This window comes from Phalangium opilio, unplaced genomic scaffold, assembly GCF_054372755.1.
Source record: "Phalangium opilio isolate 3A_F unplaced genomic scaffold, DU_Popi_V2 ptg000082l_1, whole genome shotgun sequence".
Lineage (NCBI taxonomy): Eukaryota > Metazoa > Arthropoda > Arachnida > Opiliones > Phalangiidae > Phalangium > Phalangium opilio.
The window spans coordinates 8,243,946-8,267,795 of record NW_028324189.1 but is presented as its reverse complement, the minus strand read 5'-3'; the positions used below and the strand labels follow the sequence as shown (position 1 = coordinate 8,267,795).

The 23,850-nt window shown below is 35.7% G+C and overlaps 2 protein-coding genes and 1 long non-coding RNA gene across 5 annotated transcripts; 1 reads left to right on the top strand and 2 right to left on the bottom strand.

Annotated features, from left to right (window-relative positions):
• The first annotated feature begins 1,309 nt into the window (after positions 1-1,309).
• Positions 1,310-6,261, top strand: LOC149651394 (uncharacterized). Of its 2 annotated transcripts, none has more exons than XR_016371189.1 (4): positions 1,310-1,505; positions 1,587-3,987; positions 4,055-5,098; positions 5,160-6,261. XR_016371189.1 is itself a non-coding variant. In XM_089848290.1 (4 exons), exons 3-4 carry the CDS (start codon positions 3,904-3,906, stop codon positions 4,358-4,360), a joined length of 390 nt encoding a protein of 129 aa, XP_089704416.1. In that variant the 5' UTR covers positions 1,310-1,505; positions 1,587-1,717; positions 3,092-3,903; the 3' UTR covers positions 4,361-6,261. The 2 variants fall into 2 exon arrangements, 1 of the variants encoding a protein (XP_089704416.1); XM_089848290.1 differs by having other exon boundaries at positions 1,587-1,717; positions 3,092-3,987; positions 4,055-6,261.
• Positions 4,743-6,728, bottom strand: LOC149651393 (uncharacterized). The gene is made up of 2 exons (XR_016371190.1): positions 6,351-6,728; positions 4,743-5,223 (listed from the first exon to the last, which is right to left on the bottom strand). It is a non-coding gene; the product is annotated as an uncharacterized LOC149651393 (long non-coding RNA).
• Positions 6,729-8,584: 1,856 nt separating this feature from the next.
• On the bottom strand, positions 8,585-23,713 carry ChT (choline transporter). 2 transcript variants are annotated; one of them, XM_089848289.1, is made up of 8 exons: positions 23,615-23,713; positions 15,678-16,038; positions 15,395-15,502; positions 14,980-15,284; positions 14,718-14,867; positions 14,526-14,655; positions 14,204-14,421; positions 8,585-14,131 (listed from the first exon to the last, which is right to left on the bottom strand). In XM_089848289.1, exons 2-8 carry the CDS (start codon positions 15,850-15,852, stop codon positions 13,484-13,486), a joined length of 1,734 nt encoding a protein of 577 aa, XP_089704415.1. In that variant the 5' UTR covers positions 15,853-16,038; positions 23,615-23,713; the 3' UTR covers positions 8,585-13,483. The 2 variants fall into 2 exon arrangements, with proteins under 2 accessions (XP_089704415.1, XP_089704414.1); XM_089848288.1 differs by lacking the exon at positions 23,615-23,713 and adding an exon at positions 17,854-17,929.
• Between the last annotated feature and the right edge of the window lie 137 nt (positions 23,714-23,850).

Here is a 23,850-nt window from a genome sequence, read left to right as displayed (position 1 = left end):
TCAATTAGAATTTTCAGCTTCTTTACTTTTGTGTCTTTACGTGCTTTTAGTTCTCACCATTTTAGAAATTTAATTTATTGTGGGACCGGTAAAATAATAATTAATGCGAGGGTCACTGGTCCCAAGGACCAGTTTAATAATTCCAACATGAGGGGTCGCTGGTCCCGAGGACCACTAACAAAATTCACCTTATTTCCAACCCTGCTCTAATCTCACATGCCATGGTGACGTCATTAAAGGAGAATATGAAATGTTGTCTTGTCTCACCATAAACATTCCAATTGTCGGTTCTATAATTTACTGATGGTAAACGACAAGGGGAATGTTTATGGTGAGACAACATTTCATGTTCTCCTTTAATGACGTCACCATGGCATATGAGATTAGAGTATACGCGTCCATTTATTGACATATACTAAAAAAAAACAAAAAAACTTGCAGATATTTTAAATCCAGAAAATCCCAAAGCTGGAATAGAGTATGTACAGAATAAGCTGCCATCGGAGATAATAATAATAATATATTTTATTCTTGACGTGTTAAAATATACACTAGAGAAGTTAGCGAAGTCGCTACCAATTTTATCATATAGAGATATCTCAGTTGTGACGTTAGTGACTAGGTAAAACGTCACGGGCTTAGCTTTGGCAGTGGGCGGCCATGTTTGATACCTCTTTCACTTTGGTTCTATGAGCAAATAGCGTGGGTGACGTCACACCAAGGCGTCTGAGAAAAACTCTAAGATAGCTCTATAGAGAGCTTTCAGATGGGATAGTAGTACGTCACACCCTCCCAAGTCTTACCAATGTTCTGGTAGCCATATTGGGTGGTCTCAGCTTCATTCCTGCTTTACACCCACCAATATGGAGCGTAAATCGTGTCACGAGACTCAGCTCCTCCTCCAACAGAAAGCTCTCTATAGCGTGAAAACAAATGTCCTCACGCGCACTTTTTATCCATGGTATCTCTGTGTCCTTTACTACTGCTCCATGGTGGCAAGTAATATTTCTGTGGAGCTTTCTGCGAAATAAGGATATTTTTTAAACTAGTCCTTAAGACCAGTGACCCCCTTAGTGTCCTAAATAATAAACTGGTCTCCGGAGTGGTCCCAGCCTTTGTTCTCCTATGAATTTGCGATTAATAAACTGGTCCCGAGGACCAGTAACCCCCACTTCTTGAATTAAAAAACTAGTCCAAGCAATTAATAAACTGGTTTTGGACCAGAGGAAGTGTGCTATTTCCCAGACTGCCGTGGAGTAGTTTTAATGGAGCAAAACATAAGTTTAGTTAAATGGCATTAAATATATTTACGCCTTATATAATATTGCTCTATGGTGGCACAATGTGCATGCCCAAATGGATACGGTCATAGCATACTCGATCCACCTCGTTGATCGCGTGATCGAGTTGGCTATGACAGGTCGTCTGCTGAAGGACGGTTTGGAAGGTCAAGCGTCAAGGACTTTAGGATTCTCCTCGAGGCTGGCTAAAATACCCCGGATTTGGTAATTTATTAATGTTTTTATTATAATTTTTAATCGTATTTCAAGTAAAAAGGTATGTTCATTAATTTTAATGTAAATTAGGCATTGAAAATCTGCGAAAATCATGCTAAACTCCGAGTTCGTAAATTGCGTCCACGAGGTTTGGGCTTAGCGCCTGTGACGAAGGCTAAGGCTTATGTGGAAGTAAGACTCGCTAACGCTAAGTAATTAAAGTAAGTACTAATTTTCAAAGTCCAAATTTTGTCAAAGTCAAGAGTATAAGGGTTACGAGTTTATTAGTCAAGCTGTGCAAATTACAGCCTTGGGGTGCGAACGTGAAGTTATCCATGCAGAAATGTGTGTTGCGGTATTTTTAGCGTAAAACTTGGTTATAATTTCAAGTGAACCATTGGTGCAAGTAGCCTTTTGTTGGAAATTTTGTTAGACTTTCCCTCTATTAATATTAGCTAATAAATAAATGGATGATAGCGTTTGGGGGTCCATGGATGGTTTTTAATTGCAGTTAGTAAAGTTAACGGTGATATTGTGATACTTTTAGAAGTTGAACCCGCGGATGATTTTTATTAGCCTCGCAGTTAGAAACGACTTTTTGGCGAATATCCCAAGCATTATTGGTAAAATGGCGCTTGTATTTCAGATTGGCAATCATGTCATTAATACGTGAACCTCAGTATAATTCCATGCGTAATTTAGGACTTGCTTAGCAAGATTTGATGACTCATATAAATGATCTATTTCTGTTTTCACCGTAACAGCACTATTTGTGTAGTTACTAGTTGTTCAGCCGTATCGAAATGGCTTCTTGAAAAGAATTTAGAAGTTCAGTTTGGGGATTTAGATTAGGTTGGAATTTTTCAAATGGTTCGTTTTTAGCAGGCCCTAAGGATTTTTAGCTTGAGTCTTTTATTTTAAAATGGCACAGTATTAATGATTGACGTTTATTTCAAATTAATCTTATTAAATTTTTGATTCGTCTTAGTTAAACTTTCTAGTTAATTGTACCGTGAATTTATTATTATTACTATTTAATCTTTTTAGTCGGTTTAAAAGTAACTCAAAGTGATTATTTATGTCAAGATTGACCCTTAACCGTATTAATAGTGATGTAATATTTATTTTTCTAGTTATGTTAAATGATTTATTTGAAAGTGAAATTAATGTTATTCTAAATACTTGTGCCATTTAAGCAGAGCTGCGCTAATTAGCTGGCAACTAATTAAATTAGAATTAGCAAAAAGGATAAATATTTAGGTAATTAGAAATTAGATATAGAAGCTAATTAAATCCAATTAGTAACTTATTTATTTTTCAAACAAATTAATTACGAGAGATTAATTGAAAATCCAATTGGCTAATTACCCAATCCTAAATATAATTAATTTTTAATTAGATAAATGCTTTTCCGATGCAAAATAATTGATTATAATTACTTCCCAATTAGCAGTAAGGTAATTTAAATTCAATTAGCATATTCAATTAATTAATTCGAATGTTAATTTGCAAATTAATTAGCACAGCTCTGCATTTAGGATGATAAAATTTTTAAACTGTATTACATTGTTTGAATTGAATGGTTTTTATTTTAGCTATTATCTGTTTTCAAAGGAGCAATTTATGTTGGATTCTAGAATGATTACCTATGATTTGACAAAATAGCACACAATATTAAACAGGTCAATACCATTCTTATTTCAAGTCTACACTTTGATTATATCTGTTGAAACTGAAACTTTTTGGGAAAACTATTTAGACAGCGTGTGAAACATTTTAGACAATTAGCGCATAGCAATAATTAAATCTTAATAATAATCCTAGAAGTATTATTCAATACAATTCCATTTTTAACTCAGGTCTACACTTTAATTTTATCCGTTGAAAGGGAATCTCATTAGGAAAGCTATTTAGGCAGCGCGTGTAACATTTCAGGCCCTTAGTGCGTAGCAATAATTAAATCTTATGCAATTATTTATTATCCTATTTATTTTTAGAAGGGAAGCGCTTGTGGTCCAGTTCATTTTAGGGATTTTTTTGCGCCAGGACATAAATAAAATGCTTAATTATGGAATAGGTGAACGATTGGTCCTAGCTCTCCCTTTTAAGAATAATGAACATAATCAGGATTTTAAGAGTGAGATTCCCTTTGCGGTATTAAGGTATCTAGTTTATGGTTTTAATTATAAATATTTTTAGAGGAAAAGCGCTTGGCAACTCGTTGAGGGTGTTTTGTAGGATCTAAATAAAGTTCTTATTTATGTTTAAGGTAGAAGGTTGCTTATACGCTTTGTCCTTTAAAAGTAATCACGATTTTAAGCGAGTGTAAGGCGAGGCTTAGCTTTTTACGGTATTATTTTTCTTCCCCCATTAAGTTATTTAGTTTAACGTTACTCGTGTGCTATTTATGTCAAATCATAGTAATTTGTCTTATGCCGGAACCTTTTGCGTCGCATCATTAGCGAATACTCTACTGGATTTCCATATTAAGGTAATTAATTTGAAGTTACGTGTGTGCCATTTTTTCCCAATTATTAATTCGAATTTTTCTTGCGCAGGAAGAAGTGGACGTCTGCAAGTGGACTTTCATTGGAAATCCCATGCTAAGGACTTCTAACATCGAGTGGAGGACATCTATCATCGAGTGGAGGATTTCTATCATCGAGTGGAGGATTTCTATCATCGAGTGGAGGATTTCTATCATCGAGTGGAGGACTTCTATCATCGAGTGGAGGACTTCTATCATCGAGTGGAGGACTTCTATCATCGAGTGGAGGACTTCTATCATCGAGTGGACTTTCATTGGAAATCCCATGCTAAGGACGAAGTTTCCTGGTTTTTGGGGGCTCCACAGCGGGCCTTAGTTTAAATTTAATAATTCCCGAGTTGAACAGGGATTTGTTAAATTTAAATTGGGCTCGCAAGGCTTACTTTGGGGGTGGTAGCTTAAGTTTAAAATTTAAGTTTCGATATTGGGGAAGGAACAGAAATAGTCGAAAAACACTTAGGGTAGTTTTTTTGACCTTTTTTATGCTCATTTTATTGTTTTTTTAAAAAATTTTTCATTTTTTAATAAATTTTTCATTAAAAATTTTTTTTTTGTAAAAAAATTGTTTTTTAATGTATTTTTTCACTTGTTTTTAAGTAAAAAGCTTAAAAAAGGGGTCAAAAAAATGCCCCTAAGTCCCGATTAAAAAAAATTGAAACCAAGTCTAGTATCATAAAATTTCAAAGAAAAGAAAGAACGAGGTTTAAGGCAAAATTTATTCAATAGAAAACAAAAAAACCAAAGTGTTTACAAAAATTTCGCACAAAAAAATTATTGAAGTGTTCAGTAAGTTAAAGTTTCAACGCAAAATAAAAACAAAGTAGTTACAAATAAAATTAACAAGCAAAAAATTAAGTAATTGCACGTAAAATTTGCAAGTAAATAGATGCATTTTGTGTCTTCTAGGTTCGATCATCTTCTCCGTATCTTTGAGGCAGGCGCTGAGAGAGATAGCAAGTCCAGAATACATCATGTAACGTAAATCCAGCAAAGGTCATCGGGAAGGATACGTCTCGGAATGACCAGCGACAGAAAAATCCAAGAATATCAGGAGGTCGTCGGGAAGGATACGTCTCGGAATGACCAGCGACAGAAAAATCCAAGAATATCAGGAGGTGGTCGGGAATGATACGTCTCGGAATGACCAGCGACAGAAAAATCCAAGAATATCAGCCGAATCTTTAAATGAAAACATATTAATAACACATCTTAAGCTATTGCCTACTTTTGGGTCAAACAAAATAATCTCTTAGATTTAAATAATTTAAGGAAACTCCTTAATTGAAAAAACTGCCTACCAAATTTAGAGAGAGACGAAAACTACCACCAACTAATTGCCACCCCGAATTAAAGACTCTGGCTAACTAATTATTTCACATAATTGTGAAGAAAATAATTTTAGAAAGCCTGCCATTTATTTATTTTAAATAAAAACTTAATTTAAATGGGTAATTAAATTAGAGAAAGACTCTACTACCGGGATTCCCGCCCTGAATTAAATAAATACCCTGGCTAATTAATTATTCCCCTTAATTGTAAAGAAAATGATCTTAGAAAACTTGCCATTTAAGTTTTTATTTAAAATAAATAATTTAAATGGGTAATTAAATTAGAGAAAGACTCTACTACCGGGATTCCCGCCCTGAATTAAATAAATACCCTGGCTAACTAATTATTCCCCATAATTGTAAAGAAAATGATCTTAGAAAAAATCTGACTTTTATTTTAAATTAAAACTGTTCCAACATAATCCATAAATAAAAACTGAGTTAAATGGGACAAGGCTTAGTTCAGGTTAACCTCGTACTATAAAATTATCTCGGCCGGACGACTTTCGAAAATCTGTCACATCTAAATTAATTGCGTTCCCCGATTACTAGCTTAAAAATAATAATTGCTCTTTAACGTATTTTAGGAAAACCAGCCGTTTATTTATTTTAAAACTATTCCCGCAGACAGACCCCGTAAATAACTAGAGTTTAAATGGGACAAGGCTTAGCTCAGGTTAACCTCGTGCTATTAAATCATCTCGGCGGGACTTGATTTTCGAAAATCTCTCACATTATCTCTAATTTAATTATGTTCCCCGTTTAATAGCTTAATAATAATAGCTCCAAAACTAATTATTAAGAGATTCTCTCTTGAAAACATCTCGTTGTGAAATTTTATTTATGGTACTCGATTTTTAATAAATAAATATAATTCACTAACATTTAACACTGCCTAATTAATTTCAATACTTGAAATAAAATAAATAATTTAAGGGGAGCTGGATGAGTTCGGATTATTGTAAAGTTTAAGCTTACGGACTGTTGAAGCACGAGGACGCCAAGCAATGGCCGCCAAGTAAGTTAAAGAGCTTCGAATTCAGCATGCGTCCTCGGGAAAAACCATCAGAGAAATGGCGGAACTATCAAAAGCCGGGATCACGATCAGCTAATCGAGAAAGGTTTTCCCAAGCGACTTCGACGGTTTCCAGGCAAAGAATGACCCAGCTAAGCGAGAAAGGTTTTCCCAAGCGACTTCGACGGTTTCCAGGCAAAGAATGACCCAGCTGCGCGAGAAAAGTTTTGCCAAGCGACCTTCCTCGACGGCTCGCAGGCACGAAAAGACCCAGCTGGCCTGTAACTTTCAACTAGGAAGAACATTTCCTACGTCGGGGGGCGCTAAAAGCCGTATCTCAGGCACGAAATCCAAATAGCTGAACACCGCTAGGCCTAAATTAATGAACGTTAGGCCTAAATTAATGAACGTTAGGCCTATATGAATGAAATAATTATTATAATAAACATCTCTCATGACGTCACAAGTCAATTACCTCTATAGCGTCATAGGTCACGTGGCTTGACGTCATAGGTCACATGACTTGACGTCATAGGTCACGTGACTTGACGTCACGGGTCACGTGACATGACGTCATAGGTCACGTGACATGACGTCATAGGTCATGTTGCTTGACGTCATGGGTCACGTGACATGACGACATAGGTCACGTGGCTTGACGTCGTGGGTCACGTGACATGACGTCATAGGTCACGTGACGTGACGACATAGGTCACGTGACGTGACGACATAGGTCACGTGACATGACATCATAGGTCATGTTGCTTGACGTCATAGGTCACGCAACATTACGTTATGGGTCACGTGACATGACGTCATGCTACGTAATCGGATATGATGTCATGCTTCAGGCCAATACATATCAAATAAACTCATTCATTATAACTCTGATACTATATGCAAAATTTTCATTGGATAATGTCATTTATTCTGACTGTTTATTAAGAGTGTGTCACCTTAGCCAATAACTTTATTTAGTAAGCTTACACGTAATAATAAATTTATCACGCAGACTTAAAAATATTAATGCAAGATTTTATTCTGAAACGTGTTCCATCAGATACATTAGATTTTATTAAAGAGATTAATAATTAAAATACTTTTCAAAAATGTGTCATCATTCATTATAACTTTGATACTGTATGCAAAATTTGCATTGGATAAAGTCATTTATTTATTTTTTTTTATGAAGAGTTTGTCATATCAACATGCTCGACTCATCGCTCTATTATGTTGAGAAAAACACTAACTATAATTTATGAGCTTACAAGTAAAAATAAACGCAGACTTATAAATATTATTGCCAGATTTTATTTTGAAATAGGTGTATTACATCAGATACATTAGATTTTATTCAAGAGATTAATAATGATTTTTTTTTATAAACGTGGAATTTCTGAATGTTGCGTCCAGATACTGAAAACTAAATAGAAAATACATATTATTAACAAATTGTAAGCGGCTAAGATATATAAGTTGAAATTAACTGTTTCACGCAAATACTCGGTTGTAGACGAGCCTAAGTTAGTGTTAACGGTATTAAGGTGGAACAAGATGATCAAGAAAAAATTTGCTTCTGTTAAAATTTGATTGAATAGCCCCTCGATGAGCTACTTTTAACGAAGGTAAGTGATAAGTCGTAACGCTTACTTGACGCTCAGAAAATTCGAGTGACTAGCCAGTCGATGCTCTTACTATCAACACTTCTAAAATTATTACTTACTTCCATAGATTTACTTCCGTAATTATTGTAATAGTACAACAAACAAAAAATTTGAGTGAGTAGCCCCTCGAAGCTCAGCCTTTAATAGTGATAAAATGATGCCTAACCCTTAGTGGACGTTCAGAAATTTCGAGTAAATAGACCAAACTTTCTTTTTAAAACAGTTGTCCTTGAATTTTCACTAATTATTATTTCTCTGGCCCAAGCAACTTGTTGGACCAACTTCGTGAAGGCTATGCTTATGAACTTCTCATTAATATACTTCACGTTAAGAAGCGTTAAAAATTAACGAACTGATTATGTATTTAAATCTGATTCGATTAAATATAAAAAGTACATTTAATTAACAGGAGAAAGAAATTAGTCACCAAAGGTTTCAATACTTTCGCTACCAAAACTGCATAAATAAAAACATTATCTATGTACGTTTGGTTCCATAAGTAACGCGATAACAATAAATAAGACAATTGAATGTTTGGTTTTAAGCGGTATTTCTAAAACATTTATTACTAATCATGTTTTGTTTACACTCATTATTTTATTTATATCAGTACTCGGTGTACACGTTTAATATATCTCTCCACTTAACTATGATTAACACTATCTAATAATGCATTCCCGTAACTCTCACGTTTCAGTATTTCAGTATTTCTAATAGATACACCATAAATTCTAAATTACAAAAATATACACTTAGTCCTTCGTTTGATATTGCTACGATTTAGTAACGTCTCTACAGTACCTCGTCATTATTTTAACGGTTATACGAGGAGTAAGGGTATTTCTTGAAAAAATTAAAAAAGAAAATATATATTTATATAATTTAAAATTAATTTAGTTTTTCAGAAAGTGTTTCTAGAATTACACCAAAAGTAAATAGATTATAATATATTTACTTTCGATTACACCAGGCTTCAAACGCACCGATGTTTCAATTCAAATTTCTTCTAATTATTCATATTTTAAAGCCATCGCATTGAAAAAGGTTTCCTTCCAATTTTACTTTTAAATAAATAAAACGTTTTCTTCAATTTATCTTAAAAGTTCTTTCTTAGTATTCGGACAATACAATATAATTCACGTCGCCATATGAAACACTTTCCAAAATATATTATTAATCGTAATAAAGAGGTGTATAACGTATTTTAATATTATTATTTTTGGTTTTGGTTTTTAAGTTGTTTCGTATTAAAATGTTTTATTTGTAAACGATTGTGTTAGTTATTTTAGAATAGCGACTGAATCCGTATTAAGCCTTTGTTTTAATTTTTAATACGCGTATTAAACACGCTATATTATCAGCCAATAGGAATCATTCTGTTCTTTACTCGGGTATTGTGGGCCGGACTTTGTTACAATCCGTCACTCGTCATAACTGTGACATCTTACTAACTGTAATTTCATTTTTTGGGAGCAACGCGAGGTCAGAAAAAAGGTAACACAATGATTCCTATTAACTGTATGCATTCCTGATATTATATATAATTTGGAAACAGTGCCATCATGATTGTCTCGTATAATTCTTGCTCGTTCGCTCACGCTGATTAGTGCGAGAGTTATTGATATGATTGTCATTTTTGATATTTTACGTAATTAACGTTATTTACTAATAATTAATCCTATCAAAATATTTGCATTTTTTGATATGCAAATTCGTTTATTATAAAGAATAACAAAGATATTTATTTTTAAAAATTAAAAATAAAACGCTACTTTATATATTTTTAGGAAATATCTTGGGTAGATTTAAGTTCGTATGCGCTTTATTCATTGATTGTCAAGTCGCATCTAACTTACAATTTTAAAATATTATTTAAAAACATTCAGGGTAAATTATTAATTATTACCCATGGGGTAGGCAATTAACAACTCAAAATTGTTTAGCTACAAAGTCTTTCAGCTCAGTACACCGATAACGTTGTGAAGTCTGCGACTTCAGATCAGATGCACACAGAGATGCTTTTGATAATATCTCAACCTTCTTGGGTTTTAGTGGTATCAGAGATAAATGTAATTTTAGAAGCAGGAATGGAGAACAGAGTAATGTGGCCGCGCGTCAAAGTCCCAGACCCCCCCCCCTTCCTCGGGACGGGGGGGGGTATGAAAGAAGAGGCGGGTCATAGCGACAAAGGTGAAAAGGAATTACGTATTTTTCGTCGTCCCCGTCAGCAACGTCATCAAAACGTAGTTTAAGTCAGCCAATAGGATAAATTAAACTTTTCGATACGTGTTGGAGGGAGGGGCTCTATACTGGGCTATGAGTTGGACTGAAGTAAATACTAACCGTTCTCAATTCCTGCTTCTAATATTACATCTATTTCTAGTGGTATAAACACTTTTAAAGCTCGGAACCACTTTGGGAAACTAGCCATTTTAGGAAACACGAAGTGGTTCCGAATATTTTTTTTATAAAGTTGACTCTCTTTTTCCACGTAAGGCCTCTTCAAACGATACAGCTTTTGACACAACTAGATGGGTCAAATTCAAAAAAAAAATTAATCAGTGATAATTTTTTGGTGATTCAACTTGTCCAACTTCTGTTCACACGTTCAAACTAGTTTACTCAACTCAAGTTAAGTCATCTAAATGAGTCAAAAAGTTGCAACATCTGAAAAGGCCTTTAGAGGAATACATTCTAAAGGTTTCCTTCCTAGGAATTAGATACAACGGAAATGTTAAAATATTTAAACTTAATACTTAACATTAAACTTTCTAACAAAACATTCATTAAATAGAATGAAATTTAGACATTTATGATTTTTCAACTCATAAAATAATTATGATAATAACGATTTTCTTAGAGTTATGCAAATTTTAACAACTTTGATTTACTCCCTATCTAAATTTTTATCCCCCCAAAAAAAATATTTTCAACAACCCTATATGGGGATTTTTAGATAAAAAATTAAGTCAAACTTAGTGGTTTGCTCATCACTCTCTCTGAAGCGTGATTTCAGTACCTAATACATTAGGTACAACCAAGAAGCGATACCTAGTTTACTAGGGAGAAGATATAAGATGCCTAAGTATTCGCGCGCCATAGTCCCAGTCCCCTCTTTCAAAATACAAGGGGGGACGTAAAAGGAGGCCGGGCTATTTCGCCTCTCCTCAGTCGGAAAATACCGAAATTTCGTCATTCGCGTCGCGCTGACGTGAGTTTTCAAGAACCAATGAGATGCTGGTTGTAATTTAGAGGCGGGGATTAACTCCGGACCTACTATACGTTTGGACTGGAGATAAAGCTGGAAATGCGGCGAATTTTTACCTTCTCCCTAGTAAACTAGATATGGCTTCTTGGTACAACATAAGAAATCAAAATTATATAGCTTCGTTAAAATAAAATTAAAAATAATCTAGTATATTAATAAAATATGAGAAAAAATAAATAAATTATTTAAAATAAACACTTTTTCCCAGTAAGATTAAGTATTTCCCCAAAGTTAGCCACAACTACTTGTAGTACATAAAATCGACTCTAACATGACACCTGAATCAAAACCTTCAGTATAATGTATAGAGTTCAAAACGTTCAAATCGTGGTATATAGCTAAAACCGGTATACTGCGTCAATCTTTCGCAATGGTATATGCCATTTATAGTCTAATATTTTTAATAAAGATCATGGTAATTTTAAGTTAAAAATATTTCTCTTAATTCAGGTCCATCCTCTAATTGAATGATTTTAAACATTCAATTGGATTTAGGTTCAACAGTGGCATGAACTGACCCTTTGATTAAGCGGGTGTCCATATTTCGGCCAACCGCGAAGCTGAGGTCGCAAATTCATATTACTTAAAGGTAAGATTTTGGCTGAATAAACTTGGGTTTTTCCCCTAATTTTTTTCAGCCGCTATGAAACACGACTTATGACTAACATAGTTTACCCGTTGACGTGTCCCAGCGTTTATGTAATACCAAATTCCGTTTTTATACTCGAGACAGGCTTGACCATAATACCTTTCAAAGAAAAAACATAATTTAACAATAAATACTCTTATAAATTATATCACAAGTCAACATATTCGTTAGTCTTTATAGTAAAGTCAATGATTGTTATTTGTTTCGAAGTTACGTGAACTTTGCCCTCTTAATTTCCTTCCATTTAGGCAAATTAATAAATATTTTGCCTACTCAATACTATAATCATTATCTTATCTTAATTATTTATAATCTGTATTAATGCAATTTCAATCTTTCAATAAACCCTCATCAGATCAAAAATTTAACATAACAATAATATTTAAACCTAACGTAGCATTAATTTAATTTTTCTCTTGTTACTATTATTATTCTTATTATTGTTATTATAGTTATTGTTAGATATTTCTATAAATATCACATTTTTTCTCTCAAAATCTTCAACAGTATAACACATGTATATAATTTACCTTAAATTATTTCGCTACAAGGTGATTGATTTCTTGTATATCGACAACTATCTTGAAAACATTATTAATATTTGGAAGAAAGCGATAAACGTATTTCTGGTAAACGCTTTCGTTTCCGTGTCGATTGTAATATTGCAATATCAGTCAACAAATACGTATGATTATTTTACAATAATTAACAACACGAAATGGTACTTTTTTTTCATAAAAAAGCCTAAAATATAAATATATTTTTTTGTATTGAACTTCACGTTATTAGAGGACAATATATTAAAATCAATTGGTCAATGAAAACTTCAATCAAACTTCGCGACATTAAGTGAGGAACATATTTCATCGAGTCTCTCTCTAATTAGTGGGGACATTTTCAAACATTATCTTTCAAAGTTCATCGGAGAAAACCTCGCAATTATATCCATCTTTGCAATTAAAACCATATCTTTGCGTAGGGTGAAGTTAAATACAAAATAAATATATATATTTATCTTTAGTATATTAATTTTAGGCCTTTTGTTTATCTCAACATTTAAACACGTTTGTTTTTTTACCTTCCACTATACGTACGATTCGCGGTATAATGTTACGAAAGAGATAATTCAGGTCCTTTAACAAATAACATTGATTCGATTGTCATCAGCATTTGGAGAGATTTCACTGAGATTCACTATTATATCAGCGTTTGATCTTGACGCTGTATGGTTTGGTAAAATGATTGTTACCGTCGCTAGAAGTTATTACTTAAATACGTGTATTTTGATATGAAAAGAACGTATTTAAACCGAAAACTAAAACTACCCTGTGGAAATAGGCCTCAGGCCCTTGTATTTGACCATTTAAATTATTGTTGAGAATACTGGAAAAGAAAAACCCGGGTCGTGTTATCCAAACAACGTACGATTCGTTTTTGGACTGATGATTAAGAATATAGGTGGGCTAAATCCCCTTCCCCGGTTTAACGGCTACTACGTCGTAATAAATGAAGTTATTAAAGTTTGGTGTCGTAGGACTGAGGTTCCAAGTCCTTCAACGAGGCTCCGCTTAAAGGTCTGGAGGAACCGTCGTCCTCAGCTCCGAGATTCAAAGCTGGATTCACTCTTCCGTTCATTTCCGTCTGATACGTTTTCATATCCGTTTGACCAAGAGCAGTCATCTCCCCTTCTAATGGTTCGTGAACCTTGATGGAATCTTCGGGAATATTAACGACGCAATGGAAAAAGTCCATCTGACTTGGCAAACGGCCGCTTTCGAACAACCATTTGGTGATCGAAGAGACAGACAGTAAGGTGATTAAGCTACAAATCATGGAGAGCGTCCGGAAAGGAAAGAGTTGGTCTTGATGTTCGTGGTCGAAAAACGGGTAGTGGATGACGGCGGGAAGGCCAATGATAGACTCGCCGCCAAGAGCGCGTAACAAAAATCCTACGATATAAGCGCACAAGGAGCCGTATAGATTGCAAAAACCCTTGAAGTAGACAACGCAGACCAACTGCGGGAAAAGAATGACGTAAACTAAGTCGGAGGAAAGGTACCATAAACCGTAGATGGACTTGACCGTCAGAGCCATGGCGGTCGCTAAGGCTCCCACCATTAAGATGGAGGCACGCATAACCCAAACAACTTCGTGTTCCGAAGCCTGCGAAATTGGAATTTTTAAAAAATTAATTACTAAAAATATTAGAATTGACTCAAATTCAAAGTTACTTACGTTTTGTCTAAATATTAATTTATAGACGTTGCGAGCGAACATGGAACTAGCACCTAAAATGGAAGAGTCGGACGATGACATGACAGCCGCCGAGACCGCTCCCAATCCCACGAAGGAGATGAAAGCCGGGGTCAAAAATTGCAGCACCATTGGCAGAACTAAGGATTGGTGGGCGCTGTCCAGAGGAAGGGGTCCAGCGAAGTCCGTTTCGTTCCAGCCTAGAAACATTAAAATTATAAAAATGACGGTCAAGATCAAATCTCCAAACAAGCAATTTTAAGGGAGATTGAAAAAGAAGATATTGAAATGAAAAAACTCTTACGTGTAGCTTTGGCAACTGCTCCGATAATCATAGGAGGAATGGCCATAACAATGCAGCCGACAGCCGCAACGTAGGACAACAATTGGGCTTTGAACGCACTCTTGCATGACAATACTCGTTGGAAATAAACCTTAACACAAAACATTGTTAAGATAATTCCACATAGTCATCGTTATAATAATTACTTATTACCTGCCAAGGAATTCCTCCAAGTATAAGCAACAACCCAAAGTCCATGTACTTCCCGAAATCTCTGGTTTCCACGTGACCTATCCAATCATTGTCTGGCAAACCGAGATTTCCTACGGCTTCGTGATTCATGCTGAATGGGATGCACAACCACTGAAGGAAAAATTATTTTTGAATCTTACACCAATATTTAGGCAAAAAAGACTCTCCCGTCGGGAGGTTGTAGTTGGCCTACCGAACAATACTAAAAGCTGACTTCACTTACCAATCCGACGAATATGCAGAAAAGTTGTATGACATCGGTGTAAGCGACAGAGTAGAGACCACCGAAGAGGGTATATATGATGGCGATGATGGCCGACACTATGATGGAGGTGCTGTTGTCTAAGTCAATGATGACGCTGACGGTGGCCCCCAAGGCGGCAAGTATGGCTGCCGACCAAAAGACTTCCCCGCAGAGGGCTGGTAAGAATAGCAATCCACCCATTCTGCAACCGTACAGTTCTTGGAAAGGATCTAACATAGTAACGTATCCCTCTTCACGCATTTTATTGGCAAAGAATAGACCCCCTGAAAAAAAATACACAAAATAATTAGGCCGAAATGAAGGTAATACAATTATGGAATGCTGTATAAAGGGAGACCTTAACTCGTATAATATTCAGTCAATACTGTCTTACCTATGACTAAACTAAGGGCGTATCCGACGGGCGCTTGACACCAGACCAAACCGTCACTGTACATTACTTCCGCCGTCCCGTTGATGTAACCACCGCCAACCCACGTGGCTAAATTTGGAAGTAAAAGTTAATTAAAAAACGAATTTATGAATAATTAAAGCGGTCTTATGATCGCTTTTTGTCGGATTTTATTAAAAAAATAAATAGAGAAAAGCGCGAGCCACCTCGGAGCAGTCCAATGGAATTCGCTATTAGCTTAAGCACTGGTCAGCTAATTACTTACCGGTCATTGTAAATATGCCGACGAAGAGCCCTATATTTCTCCCTGCCAACATGACCTCTTCGCTCTCCAGGTCATCGGCCCCCGACTTCTTTTTGCGGCCAGCCCAGATACCAACAACCAGGATCATAACGTAAAAGATGATTACGGAGACCACTCCCCCTATGTTGACCGTCATATTTTCTTATTGTCGATGACTTGTACCGGATGAATCTGACAGGCACCCGATTAAGATGCCGCTGCGTCGTCAACTCCGCCTTGTTTACCACCGTCTCTTTATACGGTGTAGTTTCTTGAACTGCCCTTTAGTTTATGAGATTGTCATCATCGTTCGTTTAAAACTCATCATTTGATCGAATTGTTACTGTAATAGAAGGATGTTTGAATTTTAGTCAAGCACGGCCAAGTCGTAACATTTTTGACTCAAAATTCGTAATACAACCATAAGTTTATAAGATATGTTCTATAAGTATGACACTACCTATATACTTCGTAATGCTAGAGACTTAGTGGGAGCTAGTTTGAGAACGACAAGCGAGTGACTAATTTTGCAGGACTTCCATCTTCCTATTTAGTCTGTGCTAAACCTTTGACAGCGCCTCACCAGGCGACGTCGCTTTACCTCGAATCTATGACCTCCCTCCCTCACTTCATGACAAGCTCTCATTAACCAGTGACAAACTTATGGAACATATCTTATGAACTTTTGTTAGAACCCACAATACTCTTCGGTCCTACCACATTTATTTTGAAACACCCTGTATAATTATTTTCATGTACGAGACAATTTGGAACTCATCAACATTTTTCTCGCGTGTAAGATTATTATTAGTTCTAAAACCGGTTAGACACATAATAGTTAACTATTACAATTCTATTAACAACTACGTGTCTGTAATATAAAATATCGCTTATAAATTAACGGGAATCGGTCTACCTACAATATGGAAAAATGGAATTATTGTCGTTACGAAATACGTTTTAATTTTTCCCCAAGAAACAGTTTCAAGAATTATATTAAAAAATGACCTTGACTTGAAAAGGGTTGGATTTTTTTATGTTAAAAGAACATTCCATTCTTTCAAACGTCAGTTTAAAAGTAGTACTATTTTTTTTTCTTTAAGAATAAAACCCTGTTAAGAAGTTTTGCTGATTCTAAAATATCTTTATTGTTCTGGCAATGGATTTAAATATTTCTCGAGAAACGTTTCTAGATCTTTGCGAATACATCATTCAAATTCAATTGATTCTTATTTCATATATGTCAAGGAACCAAACGTCAACAACACTGGGCTATCTTGTTTGTGCCGGAAATTAAGGCACCCAAACCGTAATGTAGCAGTGACCAGAATGGTCTTTGTGCACGTATCAGGTCCAAGTTGCTATACGGTTTGGTTACTTGACCTTTAACCTCTTTAGTAATGTCGGTAGGACCCAACTAGCATCCGTCAACAATGTAACAATATCTTAACGTTCTGAACTTTTGGTTTTACTAAGCTTATTTAGTTCAATTGGTGACTTTTGAGTATTATATTGGAAACAAGTTGGTCATAGGCACAAAAGAGGTTCACATTTCTTATAATGTTTTGGGGGATCAACTTCTCAGCTCCGATAACGAGAGAGATTAAATCTCGACTTTAAAATTAAATAATATTATTTAAATATCGCATTTCCATTAAAAAATATCCGGCAATGGGGAAACTCGCAAACTTTAAAAAAAAATTAAAATTGTAAATAATAATTAAGAGTCACGGACTTTAAAGCTTCTAAGAGCTTTTAATAATAAAGGTTTTTAAATATAAACAAATCCACGTGTTACTTACTTTTTCATAAACCTGTCATATTAATCAAGTAGATTAAATTTAATGAACAATTTTCGAACATCTTAATGATGTTGTAACGTGTTCAGTCTGTTTCATAATTAACTCTAAACCAGACTTAAACGAGGAAGTAAAATTCCGGATAAAATATTCCTTATAAAAAGCGTTTGAACCTGACGCGTAGAGATTGCGTCAATGATACGTAACCCCTTCATTACCTAGACACAAGAAATTGCGCGAAACTTTGTATCGATTTTCTGCAGCTAAGGTAAATCTCTCAACAGATAAAACGGATTTAATTCCCGTTCACGGACATTATCACCAAATCAAAATACAATAAAAAGAAGTAGTAAACGAACCCAAGATTTCATTACAACAGCTGGACAATGATGATACGATGACACACATTTCGAAAGCTCTTCCCTTCCTATTTTATAATCCTATTGTATAACACCGATCGTAGCATCATCGTCCACCTTGCCAGAAGGCGCAAAGAGAGTCGATAATTGGTTGTCGGTAGAACTGGGCCCGCCATCTAGATTTTCGTTTTCTTAATTGTTTCAAGGATTTTATTTTAAATATAATTCCGGTTTCTCTCAAATTATTAATGAGAAATAAAAATACGCCGTCATAGCTGGCGGCTGAACTCTTATACGATAGAGCGTGGGTTTCTTGAGAAATTAATGCAATAATTTATGCTACGAAATGATTCCGAACTTCCGAAGTGGAATAAATATCATCGTTTACTTAATTTTCATCAGAAAATAATTTAAATTGAAGTTATCAAAACTACTTGTTACTGAATTATATAGCCTAAACAATTAAAAATATTAAATAAACCATAATCTCACGGACCACTTCAAATTCAGAGGCTTAAATGAGCCTGACTTTAATCATTTGATTCAATCTTACCATAAGCTTATAAGATGTCTTCCATAAGAATGTCACTACCTATACTTCGAAATGCTAGAGACTTACTAAGAGCTAGTTCGAGAACGACAAGCGAGAATCGACTATAGAGTAATGTCAGTTCTACGTATGCAAACGTCATACCCTTCTATCTCTTAGCTTAGTGTCATCCCCCTACCAGGCGCGTACAGTATCCCCTCTCACAAAAGCGCGCCTACAGGGAGGGATACACATTCTACTCCCCTCTCTTCCGACACTACTCTATATACACTCGGTTTAGTTTCGCAGGACTTCCATCTTCCCCTATTTAGTCTGTGCTAAGCCTTTGACAGCGCTACACCAAGCGTACCTCGCTTTACGAGAACCAATGACCTACGTCACTTCATAACCAGTGACAAACTTACGGAACATATGATCTTACGTTATTGGTTTAAAACTTAATACTGTTTCGAACCATAACCATCTATAAAGTCAAAAGAAGGTCACTATATCTATGATCATATTGACATAAAGTTCAATTTAAAATCTCGGTACCGGACTGAGAAAAATCAATAATGGGACACCCCCCTTTAAATGTCGCGAGTCAGCGAAGCTACCGCGATCGACTGACTAATCAGACTTTCCATCACCACCGTCCTCTATTCCAAAATCACCTTTATCTTCCGGCACTACTCAGTAGGGCCAATTCCACCAGGTTTACACTTTGGAGTGAATTGCCCATTATTATCTATCGTGGCTCATACCTTGAAGTTCAAAACACTTCCGAAAAACTATACCGGAATTGCAAGGCGAGAAGTGGGTTTTGTGTCAAGTAATGGACTTTATCCGAGTGTAGTACGTTATACCACAGCCCATGCGCTTAGCACCTGAAGAAGCCTTACCGAAGACGCGTTCTAAGGGCCATAGATAAGGCGATGCGTCTAACATTAGCGAGGAGAATAATAGGAATCCCTCTCTGACCTAATTTAAGCAGAATGCTGGATTCGTAGTAGTATTCGTACTCGTAGCCCATGGCAATATTTAATAAAGGGTGTTAGTTATACGCCGAATCTCTGATTTGGAGTCTTAACCTTGAATGGAATGTCATATCAAGAAGTGATATCTAGTTTATTAGGGATAAGGTATAAATTCGCCGCATTTCCAGCTTTATCTCCAGTCCAAACGTAGTACGTCCGGAGTTAATCAGGTCTCAAAATTACAACCAGCATCTCATTGGTTCTTGAAAACTCACGTCAGCGCAACGCGAATGACGATAATTCCGTATTTTTCGACTGATGAGAGACGAAATAGTCCGGCCTCCTTTTACGTCCCCTTTGTATTTTGAAAGGGGACTGTGACTATGGCGCACGAATACTTAGACGTCTTTACCTTCTCCCTAATAATCTAGATATCACTTCTTGGTAATATGGAAACTAAGGTTATGTAAAAACGTCTAACGAGGAGTCTGTATAAAATAGACTGTCTTCCGTCGTACATTCCGAGAAAGCGAATTTGTTTTTTAATTAAGCCTTGTTTGCGTCCTCCATGAACAAAGGAACGAGTTTCAATGCCTTTTCTCTCTGGATAAATTGCAAGGACTACCATTTCACCCAAATTATTCAGAAAGAGCTGGTAAACAAAATTAATATTAATTAATATTAATGAAAATTGTAGCCATGTATCCATGGACAATATTGAAGATGGTACTGTACTGACAATTAAGTTTTCTTAGACTTCACCGCGAAGATGACGAAAAATGGCCTGCTATAAATACCTAGTGGACAATTCCGTCACGTGGTATTAGTCACCCGATAGAATGTTATAGCTCTCAGTGGTCAATAGTTAAATAAATTTAAAAATTTCAGTCTGGGAAACTCGAGCTATTTCGAACTTGAAATTATCGACGTTTCTGGTGCCGTTGGTAACGGTAGTGAGTAATTGTAGATGTTAGGTCATGGGGCACCCTCGGGGGGTTTGAAGGCAGGCACTCAACGAATGAGATTGAACAGCAGCGGCGGCTTTTCTCTTTGAGAGCGGAAACGTCTCTCCTGATGTCCGAGTTCATGCAAGCGGAGGGAAGCTATAGCCGACTCGAACTGCTTCTAGAGCGTACTTCTTGGCGAGAAGAAAATAACCCTAGAAGGTGAACTCTCTTCTGGAATTAATGGAATGGTCTATACAGGAAGAGATAGGAGACTGAGAGAGTTAGAGAGGCAACTTTCGTTCACATTGCTTCATTAGGAAAACCGTGGATGGGTCACGTATGGCGGAAGTAATTGGAAAAGGCTTATATTTAAGACATACTCTTGGAAAGAAAAGTACCTAATATATTCAGTCCAATTAGGGATACATTAATTTTTCCAATTTTTATAATATCCTAAAGAGGGGAATTCAATTACCAAAACTTCAACTACATAACTTCTTTTTGAGATGTTTAAAATGTACTTGAGTCATTCAGTCAGACGTTTAAGGTCTATTTTCAAAGAGATGAAAACCGAAAGCCATATATAAGACTCAGTGAACCAATATATACAACCGATTAAAGCTATATTCCATTAAAGGCTTTTTACTTTAGGCCCCAGCAAAATTTTAACTCGCTATGTAAAGAGTTATTGAATAAGACAGTCGGTAAAGACTTTTACAAGAAACAGATAACGAATATGATGCATCTCGAAAACCCTTTTATGTCGGATTTCAAGTAGCTGATGAAAAAGTATTGATGGAATAAGTCTTTAAAATTACATTTTTTCTCAACTGGGTTTATGTGGAAAGTTTAGAGCCAAAGACTTGAAATGATAAGATGGTAGAGCAGATTTAACCTCCTAATCGCTATTTTTGAATTTTTACTGATATTGCTTATTGGTAGGCCTAAACTGAGACCAAGAAGGGACATCTAGTTTACTAGGGAGAAGATATAAGATGCCTAAATATTCGCGCGCCATAGTCCCAGTCCCCTTTCAAAATACAAGGGGGACATAAAAGGAGGCCGGGCTATTTCGCCTCTCCTCAGTAGGAAAATACGTAATTTTCGTCATTCGCGTCGCGCTGACGTGAGTTTTCAAGAACCAATGAGATGCTTGTTGTAATTTAGAGGCGGGGATTAACTCCGGACCAACTATACGTTTGGACTGGAGATAAAGCTAGAAATGTGGCGAATTTATACCTTCTCCCTAGTAAACTAGATATCGCTTCTTGTTGAGACTGAAGATAACCCTTACGAGACTTGAGCATCAACTGCCCTATATTGGTTTTGATCTTTTAGTTCATGGTATAACCATTATCACTTTGGTAATTGTGGCAGCTTATGGTTAAAACGCTTTCACTCCACCGTCAGTGTCTGACGTTGGTGGGTTTAGCAACTTAGCTGGCCACCAGAGATATCGGTCGATGTGAGTCAATAGAATGGCTATGAGAAAATTACATCCAAGATGCAGCTGCTTGCTTTATTTCCCTCATGCAAACGCCTAACGCCCTGGAAAGAAGCATTTTGGATTTTGCCCCTTTCCTTCTCCTAAGTATGTTTTTATAACTAAACGGAAAATGAAATGTTCTGGGCGAAAACATAACTGGCAACTTTCAGTACAACCGAACGTGAACGGACAATATTCCATGCAGATGAGCGCGAATTTAACACGCTGGTATAAATACCAAGAATGTGACGTCTCTTTACAGTATCAACCCTTAATCCCCCTTTGTTATTATTGACGTCACAAACTTCAAATCCCACCCCCTTTAGGAGTCCCCATTACCAATGACACACAATTTGAAGTTAGAATATTTTCATAATCCCGAAGGTTCAAATTCTGTTTGCAATATCAGTCAGTTTCGATCCCCTTTTAACAAGTACGAACGTATATTGTACAAATCGATTCTTTATAAAATTCAGGCCATTGTAGCCCTTTTCTTCGTTCCTCTAGATATCTAAGGAAACCGAAAACATGGAATATCTGTTAAAGGTCGTAGGTCATCTCGCAAAATCGAACGTTATAGGGGTTTATGTTTCACTAAAAATGTTTGGCCATCTGATTAGAAAACAGTCTGTGCAATATTACCTTTGATCTAAGAAATAATTATTAGAAAGTGTCCTTAACAATTTGAAGTACAGGTGTTTAAAAGGGGTTCAGTTTTTAGATTCCGTAGATGTTTGGAAAGATGCTCAATTCGAGGCTATTTCTGCCCACGCGCTAAAGAATTAGACGGATCGATGGAGCTGTGTTTCTTTTTTCTTTCATAAACTAGAAATCTCATTTCGGTGTGAATTTAAAATTGGCTCAATGTTTCATCAAAACAATATAACTAATTGCGTGGTTTTTTTTGTTGCTGTTTTTGTCTAATTTCTCAGCAATTTTATAGAGGTAACATTCTCTTATTTCAGTTCATTTAGCTGGTGACAGATACATCAACAACTAACACAGGTTTTTCCGCTAGCATCTAATATGGATGAACCAGAGTTCGGCTTAAGGTTTGTAATTGAACGGCTTCTATGATCCAATTACTATCGTAAAACGGAAGAGGTAGTCCGAGTTGTAACATTGGGCAGTAGTGGCTATTTTAATTATCGGGTTTTGTAAATTTCGTGAAAAAAACCCATTAAAGGTTTCGCTAGATACGGTTATGGGGCAAAGGAAAATATTCATATATTCCTTGAAATATTCTCATAAGAATTGAAAAACCTCAAAATATCACTTCTCGCCACTGAATACCAAGTATATTGTTCATACGTTTCAATGCATCATTCATGTTGATTGACATAAAACGAGTTACCAACCGAATTTTACCTTACATTAAACTTCATAAAGCACATTGTTGTTAAATAAAGTGTTACTACGAAAGCCTGGATGGTTAAGGGTATAAATATGACGAAGGATCTGCATTTAATTTTGAGAGTTTGAAATTCAAACACGTCACTTCTGTAGCAAGAACGTTGATGTAAAATACCACTGTAAAACCACGTTTTTGATTATTTTATTTGCCCCTTCTAGACGGGTATTAATAAAAGGGAACTTATCATGATATTATGGTTAGATTAGGTTAGGTTAGGTCTAGAGAAGTTTGACCTCTGATATTTGTTTCTGGACACGGTTTTCTACCGAGTATTACGTCTCTTACTTAGGCCCGACTATCCACTAAATATAATGCTAACCTTATTGTTTTCATAATCTCTTCAATGATAATTAAATACAATCTCAATAAATGAATGAAAATGAAAATTTAAATAAAAAATATACATACCTCAGTTTTTTAATGTGTTTTCCGAGATAAAAACGTGTTTAGCCCGGAGTCACGTGATTTTCAGTTAAAATCTTCTAATATAAAGAGTATTTTTGTAAAATCCCAATGTTACTTAATTTCAGACTTTAACTTTTTAATGTTGGAGAAACCGAATAGATCCTCGGATAACAACAATCTCCCCAACGTAAGCTGGTTCTTCTCGATGGGAAATTACGCAAACGTAATCGTAACCCGGG